Source organism: Narcine bancroftii, chromosome 11 (assembly GCF_036971445.1).
Source record: "Narcine bancroftii isolate sNarBan1 chromosome 11, sNarBan1.hap1, whole genome shotgun sequence".
In the NCBI taxonomy this organism is placed as follows: domain Eukaryota; kingdom Metazoa; phylum Chordata; class Chondrichthyes; order Torpediniformes; family Narcinidae; genus Narcine; species Narcine bancroftii.
The window spans coordinates 77,985,117-78,007,174 of NC_091479.1; the positions used below are offsets into that span (position 1 = coordinate 77,985,117).

Below are 22,058 nucleotides of genomic sequence, written 5' to 3' on the forward strand. Positions count from 1 at the left end.
CAGAGAATTGTTAGATCTGCACTCATTTAGTTAAGCAGAGAATATTCTATCACATACCAGACCTGTGGCTTGTAGGTGGTGGAAAGGTTTTGGGGCATCAGGAGTCAAGTTGCTCTCCACAGAGCACAAAAGGGAAAGAAGGCCACAGACTTCATTTTGGCATTGTTGTCATTCCATCTTTCAGTTAAAAAATAATAATTTTGATTGCATGATTTACTTAATGATCCAAAGAAAAGGTAATTGTGTTTACTTCTATCACTTTGGGACAGATAACTTTCACAGTTTGGATGGAATCGGAATTCATCTCCCAGAGGGGAGATAAATGTGATCTAACACTCTGTGTCACTCAGTTGCTCGAGTAAGAGACTTAATTTAATCTTAATGGACTATGTTTGAATCAATGCCCAAAGGTAAAATAGCAGTGTGCCAACAGACTGTAGCATCCAAAATGAGCAGAAAACAAAAAGTGTTATTTTATTATCTGTCCGGGTTAGCTTCATCATATGTCCCAGAGAGGAAAGTAAAATGTTTTTCAATATTCTGCATCACCCCAGCTCCATTACACTGAGGAGCTACTTTGATATATTTCAGCTAAATCTAAAGACATAGTGTAGCAGAGAAAAAACTGAAAACTAGAACAGCCAATTAATGGCACAGGAGCAGAACTTTTATCCTTTCCTGGCTAGGCTGGAATCAAAGTGAGAATTGAAAAGGCAATAATTCACATGCTGACTTCATACACTATCACATGTTACATCTAATGCAGAACAGGCTTGAATTTCGAAGACCAACTGTGTGAATTACAACTGGTCAATAATGTTGCAGCAACAGTTGCTCCATAAATGGTTATATGGTTAAGTAAAACTTATTGTAGATCTATTATAACAAGGACAGAAAAGTTCTGAAGAAAGTTTTTTTTAAAGAAATTTATATATTTCAGTAGCTTAATATTTCAATAGCGGGCGGTATGGCTAGTGTAGTTACGGTGCCAGCATACTGGGTTCGAATCCGGTTTGTATGTTCTCCCAGTGTTTGCATGGGTTTCCTCTGGGTGCTCTGGTTTCCACCCACCCTTCAAAATGTACAAGGGTTGTAGGTTAATTGGGTGTAATTAGGTGGCATGGGCTCGTGGGCTGCAAGGGCCTGTTACCATGCTGCATGTCTAAATTTAATTTTTTTAAATTAATTGTTGGAACAAATCTTTATCAAACATCTAAACAAAATGATGATCTGCTGTCGACAGATCCTACATAGTTGATATCTAGGGCTGGTCATACTTTCCCTTCTTTCACCTGTATAGTATCAAATTATGAGATTTGTCCCCTTCAGCTGATAATTGTTTTATCATTGATCGTTGCATCAAAGATTAAGATAAGTGCACAGTAAATAATACATGTTTATTGACAACTGACATGAATAGGAAATACCACCTACGCAGAATGAACACTATAATTTTGGATTAATGTGGAAATCTGGAGGCCAGAATCCTACCTACCACCTGTGTTTCACTCTGCTGCATTGTACTTCATGCCTTGCTCTTCTAATCAGCCAATTATATCCTCAAGTTTTAGTCACTGTGAATACAGCTATCAAGTCTTCAAATTATTTTCTTTGAAGAAAGGTTACCAGGAAGCATTCATTTATTTAATACATGAGAATGTTGCTGGGACTGTGTGTGTGTGGGAGGGTGGGGGGGATTAATTATAATGAAGGGTTGAAGAGGCTGGGAGTTTTCTCTCTGGAGCATTAGAGGCTAAGGGGGACCTCTAATAAATTTATGAGGGATGTAGATAAGGTACATTTGTCATGGCCTTTTTCTAGAGAAGGTGAGTCTAAAGCTGAAGAGCATAGATTTAAGGTGAGAGGGGAACATTTTAAAAGGGACCTGTGGGACACTTTTTCACATAGAAAGAGGTGGGTACTTGGAGCAAGCTGCCAGAGAGAGTGGAAAAAGCAGGGACAATTATTACATTCAAAAATCCTGTACGCAGATACATGGATAGGAAAGGTTTAGAGGGATATGGGGGAAATGAAGACATATGGGACTAGCTTACTAATCAGCATGGATAAGATGGGCTGCAAGGCCCATTTCCATGTTGTAGAACTTCCTATTAAGTAAACAGCTGGAAGATACTGGAATGCTGATTGTTTACCTTATGGGTGGCATAGTGGTACAGCTAGTGGAGCCTGCTGCCTTGCTACACAGTGACCCAGGTTCAATCCTGACCTCAGGTGTGCGTGTGTCATGTTTGAACATTCTCATTGTGAGTACATGGGTTTCCTCCGGATGCTCAGGTTTAATGCCACATCCCAAAGATATGTGGGCTGGTAGTTATCTGTCTACTGTAATGGTGAGTGATAAAATCTGTTAGGAATCCAAGGGAATGCAAGGAAGAACAAAAAAAAAGGATTAATGTAAGATCAGTGTAAACGAGTAGTTGATGGTCAGCACACATCTGCTGGGCAAAATGGCCTGGCAGAGGAACAGTGTTGCATCAGTAAAAGAGAAAAATGCTTTTACTGAATTGTCATTGCGTGTTAGGAACGGTAATGAAATTGGTGAACACACCATTTTTAACATCTGAATCTGATAAAACAATGGTTATATGTAACAAGTTTCCTTATCTTATCAGGAAAATACAACTAAGATTGACTCAATTGGTAGCACTCTTGCACGAGTTAGAAGGACAAGAGTTCAAATTCCAGTCCAGGATTTTGCCACAAAATTTAGATCAGTGTTTTTCAAACTTATTTACATTCACATACCATTTTAAGTAATCCCTATGCCCATAGGTGCTCTGTGATTAGTAAGGGATTACTTAAAGGTGGTATGTGAGTGGGAAAAAAGGTTGAGAACCACTACTAGATCTAATTGTTACTGAAATATTTTGTTTGAGAAAAATTGTCATTGGCCCATTTCCTTTGGAGTTATGAAACTGGACACATAATGAGTCAATTAAGTATGATTAAAACAGTGGTTTTCAAACTTTTTCCTTCCATTCAAAGACCACTTTAAGTAATCCCTTGCTAATCACAGAGCACCTATAGAGCACTTAAGGTGGTCTATGAGTGGAAAGAAAAAGTTTGAAACCCACTGATTTTGATGATACGTCAGTATACTTTTGAATTCATATTGTAACTAAATGGAGATGAATTAAAAAATTAAAAAGTGTTTAGCCATTTTGCATCAGAAATGTGAACAGCAGGAAAAAAAAAATTGGCGTAAAAAGTGGTTATTCATTTTGAAGTTATTTTAGAAAATAGCTCCAATCCTGGATTCACAAATTGCAATCTGCCCTCAAAAAGTTATACTCCAAATTAGGGTTCCACTGATAACCCATTAGGCAACATCACCCATATCATGGGGAGATATAGGAATTAACTATGGCATGAGTTCAAATATAGGAAGATTTAAAAATGTGGAAGTTGGCCACGAGAAACGGGGACAAATGCGTTTATTTTGGTTCAAGAAGGTCAGGGATATAGTGGGTTGCTTGCAGTTTCTGAGAACCAATGACAGGTGGGCACTCAGGAAGCTTGTCACTGCTTTTCTGATGGTTGCCAGCTTCCTCTTTTCTAAACACCCGCCCCCATCCCTACGTTCCCCACCTCCAATGTGTCAGGCTATGCCCAGAGGTCAGGGTATATTTATTAGAACTTAACTTGTAAACTTTTGGCCTCCTGATGTTTAAAACAGAAGCAAAAAAAGATTCATTCCAGAGAGATTGCACAGAATGGGCAAGGAAGTGAAAGAAAGAAAAGGCCTTAATTTACACAATATCAGAAAGAAAAATATGCTTTAAAAAGATCTGTGCACAGATGAAACATAATTCTTCAAACTGCTGGTTGAGAGTCTGAAGCTCTGGAAAATACTAATAAAGGCAGGAGCTAATTCAGATGAAGCAGTTCACCATTTATTGTGGTGTGTTGTAACAGAAGCAATTAACTGATCTTGCAGTACAGGCTGATATGCTAGGAAGATATATTCCGGGAAGTAAAATGAGAAAGAAAAGTATATTGACTCGCTCTGCAAAGTGATCAGTTTGTCTTCAGAAAAGCAGAGAGGTAGTTAATTACTGAACAAGAATACATTTGATGAGTACAAATCTTCAAGCCAAGTAGTGAAAGACACTTACTTGAGTTGTTAAGTGCTAGGAAAAGCTTGAAATCTGTTCAAATCGTATGGAAGAAAAAATATCCTAATTTCTTTGAAATTAACCTTCAGATTTAATTTTTACATGGGAAAGAATTATAAAGATTTAAGATCAGCTACATGCCTGGTATCCCAAGTAAAGCACGGTTCAACTCCTTGGGTCTTACAAGAGTTGCTGTAAAAAATTAATTTATATCACCAGCTCTCCAAAATTTTATATTTAAAGGAAGGGCAGGGAACAGTTAAAATTACAAGCACAAGATCCTTCTGATAAAAAGTGCTTACCAACTGACAGCCTGTTTGGGAAATACACCAAGAAGTACTGATTGCCACAAAAAACAAACCACTGGAGGAACTTGATGGCTGAAGCAGCATCTGTAGGTGGGAAGGAATTGTCAGTGTTTTGGGTTGAAATCCTTGCATCAGTATTGTTTGCCAACTTGTACGATTAAAATTAACAAAACAAAAGGCAAAAGAAAATGACAAATTGTGAAGTGAAATGGAAAAGTCCTGCAGATTCTGTAATTGTAGTAAAAACATAGAAAATCATGTCTCGCAGTGTCCATAGGAGGTAAAGATAGATTACTGATGATTTGGGCCTGAGCCCTTCTGAGAGGTATGGAAAGAGGAGGGAGCATCTGAATAGAAGAAATGGCAGGGGGAGGAGTACAGACCAACAGAAAGAAGGTGATAATTAACTTCAAAATAAATTATAGATTTTTTAAAATAAATAATTGTCAGAAATTTTTTGTGCAATGGGGAGAAAAGGAGCAAACACTCAGAAAAATAAAACAGCAAATGAATTTTCTTTGCAAATAGACACTGAAGATAATGTGATCAAACTGAAGCTCTTACAGAAAGATAGTGGAGCCACCATTTGTAAAGAACATTGAGCTCTGGGTTATAGAATGTAAAAGTGAGTGACACAACCAAGGCAGTCCATAGTCTATAAATCACACCATAGAACAGATTAGTGGAGAAATCCAAGGCAAACATTAGCAGAATAGCAAACCAGAATTCAAGCCAAAAAGAATAAGCCATGTATCCTAGCAACAAAGAATAACAGAGTGGGAAAACCTAATTAAGTTATTTTTATTTAGCAGTGATATTGAGTATATTTTAATCATTTACATTGGAGCTACATCCAGACTTAATGAATTGACTTTAATGCATAGCTTCTGTTTCTTTCTGAGGGAGGGATGACCATGGAATTAAAGCCTAATATTTGTATGAATTAGAAAATGAGCCTCAGATGATTTCTTTAATTGTTTTATGAATCCCAGCTTTGGTGTGAGATTGTTACACAGTAAAGACAATATTTCATTTCTCTCAAGACTTTGAAGTAGCATGTTACAGGGGATTGGGGGTAATGGCCAGAGAGGGGCTCAGAGAACAATTCTTTTTAATTTTCATTTTATTTTGTTCAATTTCAAATGGTTTTCTGCTCCCGGTTTTAAAACTATTATGTATCTGCTACCATCTCTATTATATATGGTACATTCCTATTCCATGTTCTTACAACATTGTATGAATTATAATTAACCATCTTATTAATATTCGGGCAATTTTACTGATTTGTTACTGATTCTGTAAGCAGTGGAAAAATTTTGAACCTCTATATTTTATCTTGTTGACTTTTTCACTTCTCTGTGGGCTCATTACTTCAACACTATGCATCCTGGAATAATAACTGTTACAAACTGCATGAGAAGGTAATTGTACATCTTCTCAGAGAGGAGTTAGCCTTTTGAAAATTATTATATTTAAAACACCCCATTTGGTGTCTTGCTGAAGGGATGCTAAATTTCCAGAGATGACAATTACCCATACTAGAACTTTGCATGTAATTTTCTTTAGTAGTCATGTGGCAAGCGGGGTTTGGGGCTGCTGAAGGAAGGGAAGGAAGTTGGATAATGAAAGCAGCTAAGCATTGATTTTTGAACATAATTTTCACAAAAATATGAGATGACCAAAGCAAATTAACAATTTTTATACTCCTAGGATCCCAAATGAATGATATCTACCTGTAAAGGCTGTTTGGGTATTCAGTTGCTTTCTGTAGAAATATTCTCATGTCTATTAAACATAAGCCCTGGAGTGACTTTTGGAAACAGTTTTAGGATGTCAGCTGTTTGCATTTGGACCATTTGAGAATTAGCTTTTTGCCTTATAATTTGGAGTGCCACTAAAGCATTTCTGCCAATGGGACTGCACATATGTTCTCGACAGCAACACCAATCAGAAATCGATACATGAAAAATTAGGAAGCAGCGGTGCAGCACTTCCTGATGGAAAAACGACAAAAGGGCCGATTGAAAGAGAAAATCTCATGTCAGACTAATAGCAACTTCGTCTGGAACATTGAACGGTTTTGAATAAATTTAACCACAAAATAATATTTGTTGTTGGAAGTTTAATGGGCAAGAAAAGCCATGAGGGAAATTTTCATGATAATTATATTTAATATTATTGGACAGTTTTGAATTTGTGCTTTTATACCTCAAGGTGATAGGCTTTTGTGAACATTAGTACTATAGTCCTTAATCTATATTGGCGGAAAAATTTTCTCTCTCTTAATTTTGTAGACATACTGCTGGTAAACAGTTCCCTGTCTATGCAGATGGAAGATGAATTTTAGGTATTCATTAGTTTCATGATTGTTAGAAGAATGCTTTTTTTTTTAAAAAAAACCTCAAATGCCAGTTCTTCTATTCAGTACGATGGGGCTAACCTTTTGCCTCAGTGCCACTTTATAGCACTAAAGCTACATTTATTGATAACTAAAATATATAACAACACCATATTCATGGACTCAGCCTTTGCAACTCAGCTAGAGATTCACTGCCCTCAAGATAAAGAAATTTCTTGTCTGCTTGGACATGAATTGCCACGTCCTTACTTTAAGACTGTGACTGGTTCCTAACATCCCAACCAGTGGAAATCACAACTCTCATGTCAAACCCCTTTCATTCTTTGATATTGTGTACGGCTAATTCTGCTCAATCTCTCCTCATGGAGAAAATATACATCCCAGGAATCAGATTGTTTATTTTTTGCAGTTGTTAGATCTCCTAAACAAATTAAGTAGTTAAGAACACAACTCTGTATCTGCCACCCAATGGTCAGATTACAGCAAGTTGGCAATAACTGAAAAATAATTTCTGTCCAGCATTTAACTGTTGACAGATAATTAAGGTCTCAGGTGTTTTCATTACCATATATTCCTGTTGTTCCTGTTTTATAGTGAAATTCCTTCGCTATACTACTTAATAATTGTGAGCTCCATTCTGCTTTTACCTCCAAGAACATTATTAAATTGGGAATGTTAGAACCATGGTGCAAATTTGTAGATAGGACATTATTTCTAACTATGTCAAAGCTGCCGAAAGATCAAGCAGGATTAACACTCCACGTAAGATAAATACTGAATATTGCACATGCTCCTCACATTAAATTGTATCACCCTGAATGATCATCTTATCAATACAGAACTAAACAACTTAATTTAGATAAATGGAATATCATATTTGGTGATAGGGCCAGAACAGCATAATATATATCCAGGGCACATTAATGCAAGAGGCTGGTGGAGGGTGGGGGGGGGGGGTGGGGGAGAGAAGAGAAAATGAGAGAGAGTTATCTTGGTTTTATTGAGCAGAGGTTCCTTAAGGTGAAAGGAACTAATTAATTAATTAGATACAAACCCTCAGTGTGATTGTAAGGATGTAATTTTTACTCCCATGTGGCTCAGTTTCAGATAATTATTTGCCTTTGGTTTCTCTACATAGTGAGGGAAAGGTCTAATGGAGAACTATTAGTGTGATTCATAGCTTAACTTTAAAGTAATATTCAGATAGGATAAGTAACTTTGTCTTATTTACTTTTGAACAGCACAGACTTGGAAGTGATCTGAGAGAGTCTATAAAATAATTAAAGGGCTGGATAGTGTTCTCTGTTTGATTTTTATTCTAGTTTAACAGACAGGGGAGGAGTAAAAGTTTAAACCAAGTATGAATAAAGTATAAACTGGATGTCAGACAACACATGGAAATACTAGCTATAGAATTTAGAGTCTCCACGATATAGGATTGTCTGGTGTGGTTGTATGCCTTCAAGATGAACCTGACCAGTTTCTGACTAAAACATAGATTGGAGCATATAAAAGGTAAGAGGTTTTACAGGTAACATTTACTTTCAAACACAAGTGGATTAAAGAATATTTTTTTGTACCAAATGTTCCCTCTTTGAATATGACATTTTAAAATTTCCTCAAAGTGACAAGATTGCAGAGGTAAACGTGAAGTAGGGAAGGGCTGTTGGAGAAGGGGAAAAGACTGTATCCTTAAAGATTCTGCATCCATGAAAATGCATAAGCTTTATTCAGCAGCAAGTCTTTTCCTGATTAACATTTCTGCATGTTCAGTCCTAATGCAACAGTGATGTTTATGTCCAACACAATGTGGAAAAAGATGGCTTTTGTGACTTCAATACTGCATTTAAATCTTCAAGTTTAAGCATTAAGCAGCTGTAATGCAAAGTTCTGTTTGAACCCTTTCACTTCCTTCATTAAGAATATAAATATATCAATTTCTCAGACAGAATTAGTATTCAAACCATAAAATTTGTAAATTAATATCACTTTTATCATACCTTGAGATCACGTCTTTTATATCCGGTGCCATGAATAGTTCTGTCTGGACTTCCTCTCTTACACTTGTATTTCATTCTCCATCTGTCTCCTTTTGTTCCCTTCAGGCCTGACTTATTCTGTATATCTGTACAAATTTCTGGTTCCTTGACACTCCCAGCTGTTAAAATTAGAATTGGGATTCAGCACTACTGCCTTTCCTCTAAAAACTAGAGAATGGTAGAAGATGAGTGTAATTTTAACTCTCTATGCACCGATTAAAGTTCACAGTTGAAGTTTTACACCTGTGCAGTTCGGTGTTTGCGATTTTAAAAAAAAATCAAATGTTTTCAGTACTCATTTTGTATAGACTGGGTATTACTTAGACTGAAGGCCTTGAGTTACATTGAGTTACAAGGCAGGAACCTTTTTTCCCCCCTGAGGTGTAGGAGGGCTGAGAGGTGATCTTATAGAGGTCTATAAAATCAGGAGGATTATAAGGTGAACGGGCAACACTATTTCTCTCAGGGTATCTAAAAAGAGACCTGAGGAAAGATTTTGAGAGGTATTGACCAAACTCCAACAAATGGGACTAGATCAGGTAGACAACTTGAGTTAAACTGGAGGGCATGTTTCTGTGCTGTATGACCCTTGATGGCAAAATACAACCTACATTTAAATCATTATGAATTACGCTTGTCAAATTTAACTAGATCCATGCACTTCCCACTTCCTCCTCTCTGTATAAACAGTGGGTGTAACTGCACACATTTCTCCATGTACATTCCCCATTTTTTTTCTGCTTCCTTTTCAAATTGTGGATCTAAACCCTGCAGAACTATTTTGGTGAAATAGTACAAAATAATCTTGAGTTTTAACTAGAATCTGAATATGAATTAACAGAAATAAATAAAATTTCACAGAACAGTGTAACCAAAAACTGATTCTCTTAAAGAAAACACATTCTTTCAGACAGTAGATACAATAACATGGTTAACAGAAACACAAATCAGTGGAAATAACTTTTCTGACATTGCAGTAGATAAATGCATGCCCTGTTTAGGGAGTTACTACCCTAAATATAGATGATCGAGTTTGATTCTTAGTGTATTAAATTAATTTGAAAATGAGATGCCACAATGGCTTTTGGAGAGTTGGCAGATAGTGGAGATGAGGAACAGTAAAATGTCCTGTTCATCATCTCCCTCCAGTGATTGCTGTTGACATTAGGTATACATACTTAGCTTTTGTGCAACGTCAAAAAACTCATAAACTCCAGTTTGAGAAATTGAATTGTTGATTGTCATTGTAAGACCATTCTTCACCAGAAGGGAATTCCCTTCACAAGAGGAATGAGTTAATTCACACATAATCAATTGTGTCCCTTAACAACTATGTGAGACCACTAGGTTTTGGCTTTACACAAATAGGAAATACTGTACTATTTAATAGTTTGTACCATGGGGGCATTTGTATCAGTAACAAACATTTAAAAATGGAAATCAACAACGAATATTCCTGGAAGATTTAATAATGAAAATGGAAATACTTGTATTTGTTCCCTGTTAACTGAGGATTACATCTTTTCCAAGATTGGATTTAACTTTACCTCCCTTTCTCTTCAAAGATGACTTTACACAGCATTTCAGACAAAGCAATATGTTCCATGCCAATTCACAAAAATATCACCAGATAAAAATTGATGCAAAGCCAAATGAGGGGTTATTATGCTAGTTGACCAAAAGCTTGGACAAAGGTGACTAAAAGGAATATCTTCAGGAAAAGTGAGAGGCATTGAAATGAATTAAAACCTTGGCAGCTGAAGCATATATGTCAGTAGGTGATTAAATTTAGGAATGATCAAGAGACCAGAATTTGGGAAATCCAGAGTTCTCAGAAGGTTTTGGGCCACAATAAAATTGCAAGAGATATTATAAGCTGGGACAAAGCTATTAATGGATTTGAAAACATGGACCCAGAACAAAATGTTAACATTTGAGGCAACTGCTTAACCAAAGACCAAACTAAGGCAGCAATTACATCAAGGGTACTTGGTAGGAGTTAGAATATGCAGAACAATGATTGATATAATTTCATATTTAGGGATAGAATGAGGAAGGTCAGTAAAATGTATAAGAGACACACAAAAAGGTTACAAAGGCATAGATGAGGGTTATAGTAGCACATGTGGTAATATAGGGTTGGAGTCAATGATGTTGGAGATTTGAAATTAGACAGTCTTACTGTCCATTTGGTACCAGATCCATAATTCACCACATGATTAGTTGTGGTTCAAACTGGTTCAACCTCTAAAAGTTGACTGGAAAGAGGAGGGAGTATATAGATGGAAAATAACCAGAAAGTAACTTGCAGTATTGATCAAAATCAATTGCACTCTCTAAAGTATCTACATTCTTCCCATAATGAGGCGACCAGAACTGAAAGTTACTGACAGCGTGGGATTGAGGTTCCCAATGCTGGCACTGTAAAGGCATTGTGCTAACTGCTTTGCCAACTGTACCGCCCGTGAGGTAATGTTGCAGCTCTATAAAACTCAGGTTAGACCACACTTGGAATATTATGTTCAGTTCTGGTCGCCTCATTATGGGAAGAATGTAGATACTTTAGAGAGTGAAGCGGAGATTTACTAGGATGTTGCCTCGATGGGAGAACATGTCCTCTGATGCAAGGTTAGCAGGGCTTTTCTCTTTGGAGCGATGAAGGATTAGAGGTGACTCAAAAAGATTGAGAGATGTAGATAGGTGGACATCCACTTTTTAAAAAGTCTCATTCTATGTCATCCAATTTTTTTTCTCAAATTTATTCCATATTTATTGCAAACAATTCTCACCAGATATAACATGCTAGCATGTCACCAATGGAATGATTCCATAAATTGGGTATTTCAATGTTGATTAGGATCTTATTTTATTTTCTGTTTACTATTTTTACTGCAAATGTAGAAATATGCTAAACCAAGAAAGAGATTTGGCCTTTTTTTGTTTCAGTGGTATTTTATGAATTATTCCAGTAACTAACCTATTGTCACTGGACAATCTTCTTGTCTACCTATAACCCAAAAGTTACAGACAGCGTGGGATTGAGGTTCCCAATGCTGGCACTGTAAAGGCATTGTGCTAACTGCTTTGCCAACCGTACTGCCCGTGAGGTAATGTTGCAGCTCTATAAAACTCAGGTTAGACCTCACTTGGAATATTATGTTCAGTTCTGGTCGCCTCATTATGGGAAGAATGTAGATACTTTAGAGAGTGCAGCAGAGATTTACTAGCATGTTGCCTCGATTGGAGAACGTATCTTCTGATGCAAGGTTAGCAGGGTTTTTCTCTTTGGAGCGATGAAGGATTAGAGATGACTCAAAAAGATTGAGAGATGTAGATAGGTGGACATCCAGCATGTTATTTCTGGGGTGAGAGTAGCTAACACCAGAGGACATTTGTACAGGGTGAGGGGAGGCATCAGGGGTGAGGTTTTTTTTTTTTTTACACAGAATTGTGGGTGTCTGGGATGCATTGCCAGGGATGGTGGGGAGGCTGGTACAATAGGGACATTTAAAAGACTTAGACTGGCACATGGATGGAAGAAAAATAGAGAGTTATGGTGCGAGATTGGGAAAAATTGACTTGTTATGGTTTACATAGGTCAGGACAACACGGTGGGCCGAAGGGCTTGTTCTGTGCTCAAATGTTCTTTTGTTCCATGTTATTGAAGGCTGTCACAGCAGTGGTCAGTGGTTACATTACAGACAGATCAGCCAGTGAGACCTTATGGGTGGAGCTGAGAAACAGGAAAGGCAGTCACTTTGTTTGAAGTGTACAATGGTCCTCCAAATAGTCAATGGGGATTACAGGAGAGAATATGCCAGGACATTGCTTCCAGCTGGTCGTTGCAAGTAAAATAGAGGGTTATGGGTATGGGGGGGTGGCGGGCAAAGTTTAGTTTGTTGAGAAATTTTGTGTAGGTCGGCACAACATTGTTTGATGATATTTGATGTTATTTCTTTTCTCTCCCAAGCTATTGTGATAATCTTGTAGATTTCAAATTACTGACTCTTTGGTAACCTCACAATTTAAAAAAATGTTCCTTTAATCTTTATTTTACAATAGGCACACCCTACTTGGTATATATGATCTATATAAAACTAGCTCTGTACTTTGAACCACCCCCAAATCATGAAATAAGCATGCTGCAGAGAATAATTTGTTACACATGAACCCAGGTCCATAGAATGGTGTGACAATCTTTAATGATGATTCATTTATGAATAAAAATAGAATCCAATATGATTAATAAACAGGGGAATTTAGAGTTATGAGGAATGGGAAGATGTGGCATTGAGTCAAAGGTAGATCACCCATGAACTCACTAAATGTTGGAGCAGGCTCAGTAGGCCAAATTACCTATTTTCTCTTCCATTTCTTTGTTGTTGAGTAAGTGTGAAAAAGAGAACTGCTTACCAGACATTTATATTTCAACTGGCTGACAATTTATTCTATTTGCACCCAATTGAACTACTGGGCTTAACTTCCATTACTGAAAAAAAAACTACAAAGACACCCTTATTTCATGAAGGGGAAGAAGAGTGAGAGATGTGTATCTAGAAAACGGCCTCCATCACTATTTTGTGTAACACAAAGAAATGTTTTCTGCGACATATTAAGAAAGAAGATTTTGAAAAAAATAAGTGGATTTACCCCCCACCACCACACACACACAACTATGAAAGTGAATTTTATTTCTATAACTTTTTAGGTCGTGATTTGTGAATTTTGTAAAGGTAAATTTCTGTAATCCAAACAGCCATAACACCCGTATTAACAAAACCTACAATTATGAAGACACGAGGCTGTAAGGCAGCTACTGTGATTTTTCCTATTTCTCCTTCCTTGCCATTTTAAAAACTTTTGTCTACCACCATTCTTCAATTTCTTACTTCATTGTCAAAAGGGAACCTAAGGTGCTGTACGCTCTGAGACGACCTTCACTATAAAATTACTTCATCTTTATTTTTTTCATCTAGTGGATCTCATATCAGTGTGATACAATGTACCAGATAACCACATTTTTCCTTGCCTGCATTGCAGAGAATAAGGAAATATCTACTCTATCATGTTCTATTTAAAGCTCACTTCCTTTAAATCTACTGGTTCATATCAGAATTACACCAAAAAATAAAAACAGAAAATAGTCTACATACTAACTTAGAAGGAAAAGGACTTAATATTTCAGGTTGAAAACCTTTATATTCTGATTAGCTGAAACGTTAACAGATTCTCTTTCCCTAGGTGCTGCCTGACCTACAAAGCATTTCAGTGGCATGGCCAATATTCAAATTTTTCGATACAAACAAAATTAATATTTTTCATGAATGGTGATTTTTAATTAATTGTCTATTAAGGTGAATTGACTTTATAAAAAAAAGTCATGCCAACTACCTGACTGCCTATCTAATTAAAGCAGGCATGAAAACAATCAAAAGCCCAGCCTAATTAGCATTGGAATCAACATTTTTTTAATGCCTTGGAGAACCATGCACTCCTGCATAAAAATTAGAAAATATTGGCTCTTCACCTGGGTTCCACAGAAACTTGTTTCTACACACAAAACAAAGATTTCACCCCATTTCATATTAGTAATTCAATTTTCAAATTGTGCTAAAGACATCTAGTGGCAATTGATGAAAATTACACTGGACTTAAACTGAAATCACCCAGAACACTAAGATAGATTTCATATTCATTTCTAAATACTGGAAAGGTAACAATAAATATTTTGTATATTAATACATATTTCTTTTCTGTGGCCAGGGCAATTCCACTAGATAATTAAATTTGTGAATTAAACTTTTGAACACATCACCAATTTGATTTTAGCAAATACTTAACTTTGCACCCGGTAAAATGTATGATGCAGCTGTGAGTGTCTCATTTCCTTGTAACAGAACTAGAGTCCATGCAGCCCATTGATTCTGCAACACTCCTCCAAACAACCTCAGTAATCCCACTCCACGACTTGCAATCTATTCTCTCTCGGGCCCCTCAAAATTTCTGATTCTCCTGCCACAGGAAGAAAGTGCCAACTTATATGGACTGCATCAAAGATCAAGATCAAACCCAGGTGGCCAGAGCTAAGCCAACTGAACTAATGGAGGCAGATTAAACTTTAGTGTTCAGTAAATTCTGGATCAGCATCTGAATGGAAAGAACTTGCAGAGCAATGATGAAAGGGTGGAGAGTGGGACCAAACCTGATTGCTATTACATGAAGTTAACTGGTCAAAGGGCTCCCTTCCATGCAAGAATCATTTTGCAATTTAATAAGTGTAATGTCTCCATTAATCTAATACTGAACTATGATCAGGTTTATTCCCAGCATCATGGAATTCCATTAAAAGTAATTGTCATTAAATTTTGGTGCAAGTTGTTTAATTTTGGAATTTGGATCCCCTCAAAATACTGACAAATGTTCTGTTCTTAATATTAGTCTTAAAATTAAGTGATTTTGCTGCTTTGTTGGTGCACAAAAAGCACGTTAATCAAACAAGACAATGATCAGATCCTGCAATGAATTGTTTTAAATATGCGAAAGTAGAACTGCAATCCCATCAGTCAGGATTGGAGGCATTAAGTACAAATTACCAAACTGTACACAGTGACCTTCTGTAAACCAAGGAGTAGCTGCTAATGAGCATTTTTTAATTCCAAATCTACCTTTGGATAATTAAAATTGACTGGTCTGAAACCCCTCTGCAAGGCAGCTTGTATGTGGCATTAAATACTGCAATCTGCTCAATGCCAACTAACTTTTCATGCTGCCCTTCCATTCGCAATTCCATTCGCCCTGACATGTTTAAAGAGCACACTAAAAATATCATGAAGAAATGGCTGCTTAGCAGAAATAATTTTTGCACAACCGACTTATCGAAATATTTGCACAACCGACTTGTGTGGGGGTAAAACAGCTGCATCACCACCAAAGGAATTGGAATTTTAAATGATTTGGTATCTTTATACAGTCAAACTTACTTTGGACATACATGCCCTTTTTTGTTTGCTACGGGCTGACAATCAGCTATGTGCATAGAAATTCAAGCCATTATCTTCTAGAAGAGCTGTTTTGTCGCAGCCACTGCAATTAACCTCATTTGAGCAACAATTAATTTCACAAATATTTGAATTGGATGTGTTGGGAGAGATCAAATAGGTGCATTTAAATCTTTCTTTTTCTTTGGCTTGGCTTCGCGGACGAAGATTTATGGAGGGGGTAAATGTCCACGTCAGCTGCGGGCTCGTTTGTGGCTGACAAGTCCGATGCGGGACAGGCAGACACAGTTGCAGTGGTTGCAAGGGAAAATTGGTTGGTTGGGGTTGGGTGTTGGGTTTTTCTTCCTTTGTCTTTTGCCAGTGAGGTGGGCTCTGCGGTCTTCTTCAAAGGAGGTTGCTGCCCGCCGAACCGTGAGGCGCCAAGATGTACGGTTTGAGGCGATTTTAAAAATCTCAAGTGTGTCAGTGCCTTAAATTTGTTACCAGCCCATGAATATCACTTGCACTGCCAGCATTTTGTATATGCCCAATGGTTACTTACCAATCTTGCTTTTCTCTCTTACCCCCCCCCCACCCCCCCCCCCCACGAACTCTAGAGGTAGTGAGGAGTCATCCACATTGCTGAATGTCGACAGAGGCCAGACTAAAGGCCATTAGCTAGACATATTGGAGTTAAAATCGTGTCAGATATTAAATGATAAACAGCTTGAAATAGTTCACATTTGAGATCCAGGTGCAGTTAAAACCTGCTGATGTCTTGCATCATCAGCTTTGTGTTCTCCCTTCATCCGTTCTTGCCTCCTTAACATTCAAACAGAAATGTGATTCCCGTCAAGCACATTCTGACATTACCCACTGACGGTGGGTTATTTTTGATGGAAGTTCTCTTCGGGTACCAGCATTAATTTGCTTGTTCTCGTGTCATTTACTCTCCATTTCTTCTTGCTACTCCATTTCAGACAAATACTTGGTTGGACTGGTTTTAAAAATATTTTGTTACAACTCTAACTGGTTTTTTGGTCAAATATAATAAACCAAATGTGAAAATAACCTGTAATATTTTGAATAAATTCCACTCTAATTGAATTACTTTTTAATATATATATATATATATATATATATATATATACTGTGATGGGTTGGGGTAGGAAAAGTAATAAACTTGCCACTAAACCCCTAATCCAGTTTGTTTTTACCTGATGACGATGTGGATTATGCCATAAACGTACACCTGGCATCATGCAGCCATTGCAAATCTCTAAAGAAAAATAAGTTCATTTATTAAAATGGTGGCTGGAAAAATCCACTTTAGGGGTGAGCAGGGGTTGTGGGAAGAACTTTAGTAAAGTTTTTCTTATTTTCAAAGGCCATATCCCATCAAGTTTTTAAAGGGTTTGCCATACTAAAATGCCTGTTAACCACAGAACGCCAATCTATTGGAACATCGCAGAATATCCTATGATTTAAAAATTACGAAGGCTAGTGTGCACCCTCCATAACTCATTGCATTAATAACGTATTAAAATCGCACTTAATCTTGGAAAACTATGCACATTAATTTTTTTTGTTCACACCACGGACCAGTCAATCTAGGAGGTGGTGGGGGGGGGGGGGGGGTGCAAAGACCTGGTTCCCTTCTGCTTGAAAAGCTGATTAAGCGCACTCAGAAATGGACAGGAATGCTTAAAAAAACAGCATGGGCGGGCGGGCCGAGGATCCTGGGGGAGCCGCACACTAAGCTATTTGGTATGCATGAGTGGGCAGGCAGAATAGGCGACCGCTGTAGCTTTTTAACTTTATCCAACAATGCAGCTCCAGGCTCGCCCTGCCCATCAACTTCCCCGCTGCGACTGCTCCCCCCCCCCCATAAAAATGCACCCGAAATCATCTGGAGAGCCGCAGCGGACGGTGCTAAAAAAAATGCAAAGGGAAAAACCATCCAGGGTGCAGAGGAAACCTGATCAGCGCTGCGCTCCACAAAGCTGCCCTCGATTGCATCTCGTTACTGACAAGGCGCCATTGGCCCACTTCCACCACCGTACTTTTCAAAATGATCACACACAATGGGGCCACTGACACTTGTCTTTTTTTTCCAAAACATACTTCATATTTTCCCGTCTTTATTATATAAATATCAGCTTTTTTAACGTTTACTGTAAGAATATAAAACGTTTAAGTATCATTTACAAATTCACATACAGTACAATTCAAATATAGGTTGATCAGCAGGATTTTCTCTCTCTCTCTCTCTCTCTCCTTCAGCAAACTGCCTGTCTCTGCATCATGGCACTTCCAGGCAATCAGTCCTCGGGAATCGATGAGTCTTCACTTGACGAGCTACTCCCATTCAAGGCAGAATAGGCTTTCGTGATATCTGAAAAGGGGTAAAAAATAGGCTCCCCCCTCCCCCCCCCACCAAAAAAAAACAGGCGTGAATGTCGACCAAAAAAATAAGCCTGCACAGGTGCCAGATCAAGGCGTCTAGATTCCAAATTCAGTCCTTTATCTTTGCATAAAACTAGAGTTCGCGATTTTGACTTGGGTGCAGCCAAGACTGCAAAAAAAAGAACAGCCTCGTGTGCTTCATAGTTTCTTGTAAAAATGTTTCCAGCCAACTTATTTTCATTACTTTTTGTCCCAAAAGGGTAGTAAGGCTGTAGACCAACCAGCGAGGAGGGGCAACGTTGCTCTGGGCAGAGGTTTTACTGTGTTACTCCTCAATTTCAGGGCACAAACAAAAAACGAGGTAGCCTTGAATGTGTCTATCAGCAATATGCATACCATCTACAAAACAAAAAGTATGAACCAGTTTCCAAAAACAACTGTGACCACTGCCAGAATTATTTTTGTTCTTATAAAAATTATGTTGATGGGAATACTGCAACTTATTTGAGAGCACAGTGTGGAATTGTCTTTTAAGTTACAACAGAACGACCACCTTTTTTTTTGTTTTTCTGTCATTTTAGAGTCATGATTCTTAAAGAAAATACAATACTCTTATTTTGACAGCAATGGCGGTGATACTAAAGGGTTTTTTTTATATAAAGGAAATAAAAACAAATTTTCACCTCACTTTTTCACTTTCAGTCATCTGCCAGAGTCCCAAGTTAAGAACTTTAAGGCAGGGCAATTGCGTTATTCTTTCCAACCCCCTTTTGGTGATTTTTGTGCAGCCATAGAGATCAATGCCCGTCAGCTGGGTCAAATGGTCAGCTATGAGCTCCAGTCCTTTGTCTGTAATCCGCACACATTGGCCGATATTTAGGGTCCTTAATTCGTGCATCTGCCGGGCCATTTTGTTGATGCCGTCATCACTTATGTGGCAGGAGCAAAGGGAAAGCGATTTGAGCTGATACAGGCCTTGAGCGATGTACGCCAGGCTCTGATCGCCTATCTTATCGCAGAAGGAAACGTCCAACCCACTCAGTCTCAAGCTCCCCATGGCCAAATGCATGATGCCGGTGTCGCTGATGTTGTCACAGGACCTGAGGTTGAGACTCCACAAGCTCGTCATGTGTGAAAGGTGCAGCATACCCGCGTCTGAAATCCCACCGCAGAAACTCAAGTTTAGGACCTTGAGTTTCGTCAGGCCTTTGGAGATGTGTTTTAAGGAGAGATCTGAGAGTTTCTGGCAGTCTTGCAAAGTCAGATATTCCAGGTTTAAGCAGCCTTCCGCAGCGCTCCTCGTCATGCCTGCCAAATGGCCGATTCCTACATCCGAGACATGCCGGCAGCTCCTCAAATTCAAGCTCTTGAGTCTGTGCAAGCCCCAGGCAATCAACAGAAGGCCTGTGTTGGTGATATTGCTGCAGCCACCCAGCTCCAGCACCTCCAAATTCTTGAGATATTGGGCGATCCTACCCAGGCTGCTGTCCGTGATCTGCTTGCAGAGGCTCAGGTTCAACACGTTCAGAGACGGGATCTCTTGCACGAAAGCGTGCCCCAGGCCGATGTCCGTCAAGTTGTAGCAGCCGCTCAGGTTCAGGCTCTCGATGTTGGGCATGCCTTGGATCACATAGCTGAGGCTGCGCCGCAGGCTGAGGATCTGCACCCGCCTGATGCCCCTCGCCTGCAGGCTGGGGAAGAGGGAAGGGTTGGCTCTCCTCAGATGCAACTTGGCTTCCACCCCTCGCCACACGGATTTGTGGTAGGCAGCGTCCCTCCAAGCCGCGCACACTTGCGCCGCTCGCCCTTTGTCCCTCACGTCCAGGTAGCTGAAGATCATGGCCAAAATCTCGGGGAAGAGGCACGAGATGTGCGTCTCCATGTTTGCGCGGCGCCGCGGCTGCTTCCCACCGGCCCCTCTTCCTTTGCTCCCTGCTCGCTCACTCCTCTCGCGCCCGCCTCCGCCAATCGATCGGCTCGCGAGCCCCGGGCCGCGTCACGTGACCCGCCTGGTGGCGCAGTCGGATTCGAGCACCCAGCCCCGGCGGTTCGGCGCATCACAAAAGGCCGCCTCTTGAAACCCGGTCCGAGGCCGCCCGTCTCCCTTCAGCGACTCTCGCCTGACTTCGCATCGCCCCCCCCCCGCAGAAGGCGAGAGGACCAGCTCTCCCGACGGCGGCTCTCTCGCTCGACGGTCGCGGCCCTCCCAGTCCCCATCTGAGCTCTCACGCCCGGCAGCCGGAGGGCTTCCTGCGGCCTTTGTCTGATCTTTTCAAACCCACTTGGCAGGCGCGCAGCATTTTCCATTGCGGGGGTGTCCCCGGAAATTAGAAGCAGGAAAGAAGCGCTCGGCCAGAACTCAAACCTGATGTTTAGCCTCGAAGCATTCAGGGCTGCAAGTCCAGGCCGCTCTCCCCGAGCTCCGAGGAGAGACAGAAAGTTGAGAGGAGCGAGAATGTGGCCTGGCGTGCTCGGTCTTCCCCTACTCTTCACTTTACCATTGGTCTCGCTCGGATGGAACGGTAAGAAGAGTTCCCTAGGTAACCAAGTTCTTCCAATTCAGTTCACTTCTCCATTTAACTCCTTAGTCACTTGCACACAGGACAGGGTCAAGAGCAGACCTCTCTCAACTAAAGTCAACCCATTTTTCCAAGTTGCCCGCTCAAGATCTGCCACCACCAATCAGCTTTTCCTGCATTTTTGTTTTGCCATAATAGTTCAGAATCTAGAATTTATTGTCAGGAAATTTGGTGTTTGGCGGCAGCGTCAGAGCCCAGTCAATCGACCCCTCTTACCACATTACTATGGGTTGTAAATTGGTCGCGCACGGAAAGTAAGGCATGGTCTGGAAGCTGCCATGGTGCCGCTGAGCCTCTTTCCCCATGGCAGCAGAGTGAAGAGGGCATGGCCTGGGTGGTAGGGGTCTCTGCTTTTTTTTTAAGGACCCCCCACCCCCGCTGGATGGAGCGGTCTGGTGCTTGTGATGTCGCAGGCCAAGTTAACAACCCTCTTGAGAGTCGTCCTGAGGGTTGTCGCCTCCATACCAGCCAGAGGGCTCTCCGTGGTACACCTGTACACTGAATCTCCTCAGGCACCTCACAAAGAATAACCGCTGGTGATCCTTCTTTGCCTAGTAAGCAGGTAACATTTTAATGTGAAATAATGTGTGGAGACTCAGCCACACTTCCTTTCACTTTCCAAATGAAAATAACTAAAACACACAAAACTGCAGATGGGTTGAATTTTGGTCCTAGAACTTTGATTTGAACCCATTAAAAAATATAAAAATGGCTTGGTGCAATTGATTAAGCCTCTTTTTCCCAACTACTTACTGGGGAGAAGGTCGTGGAAGCTAAAGAATCAAGGGAACTGATTCTATACAGTAGTGATGCCTTGGGAACATACCACCACAAAAAAAAGAGGACGTGCAAAAGCAGTCTTAAAGTGCATTAAAGTGAATAACTTTCCTACCATTTATCCTAGGACAATAGGAAGCTGGGAATGAAATTGTAATGGCTCAGAGATATTTGCATCATCTTTTGACATTGGTGAGATGCAGGAAGACTGGAGGGTGGCTAATGTTGAGCCTTTATTTAAGGACTGTTAGGAAAAGAAAGAGTGCTATAGACTGCTGAGCCTAACATTAGTAGTGGCAAAGAGAGAACACTACAGTTCAGGCCCTCAATTTTGTGCTGACCATATATTCCTTTTTAAAAAAGTTCTAAACCCACCCTACCCTAATAACCCTCTATTTTTCTTTCATCCATGTGCTTAAGAGTCTCTTAAATGCCCCTAATGTTTCAGGCTCAACCACCTTCTCTGGCAAGGCATTC

The 22,058-nt window shown here is 39.6% G+C and overlaps 2 protein-coding genes across 23 annotated transcripts in view; one reads left to right on the forward strand and one right to left on the reverse strand.

Annotated features, from left to right (window-relative positions):
- Positions 1–20,871, reverse strand: part of LOC138745954 (F-box/LRR-repeat protein 14) — an 86,961-nt gene extending 66,090 nt beyond the window's left edge. For 11 of the 20 annotated variants that reach the window (XM_069903553.1, XM_069903544.1, XM_069903550.1 and 8 more), the window contains exons 1-3: positions 18,914–20,738; positions 8,804–8,961; positions 4,439–4,528 (exon numbers count right to left, since the gene is read on the reverse strand). In XM_069903553.1, the coding sequence (XP_069759654.1) occupies positions 8,905–8,961; positions 18,914–20,107 (1,251 nt within the window). In that variant the 5' untranslated portion in view covers positions 20,108–20,738 and the 3' untranslated portion in view covers positions 4,439–4,528; positions 8,804–8,904. Of the gene's footprint in view, positions 1–4,438; positions 4,529–8,803; positions 8,962–17,036; positions 17,099–18,913 lie in introns of all 20 variants that reach the window. The other 9 variants (XM_069903551.1, XM_069903552.1, XM_069903549.1 and 6 more) reach the window with 6 other exon arrangements.
- LOC138745955 (protein Wnt-5b-like) overlaps positions 1–22,058 on the forward strand; it is a 110,765-nt gene that overhangs the window by 41,149 nt on the left and 47,558 nt on the right. The window contains exon 1 of one of the 3 annotated variants that reach the window (XR_011346618.1): positions 20,038–20,747. The exons of the other annotated variants lie outside the window; for them this stretch is intronic. The gene's annotated coding sequence lies outside the window, so the exon portion shown is untranslated. Of the gene's footprint in view, positions 1–20,037; positions 20,748–22,058 lie in introns of those variants that run through there. 3 annotated transcript variants of the gene reach the window in all.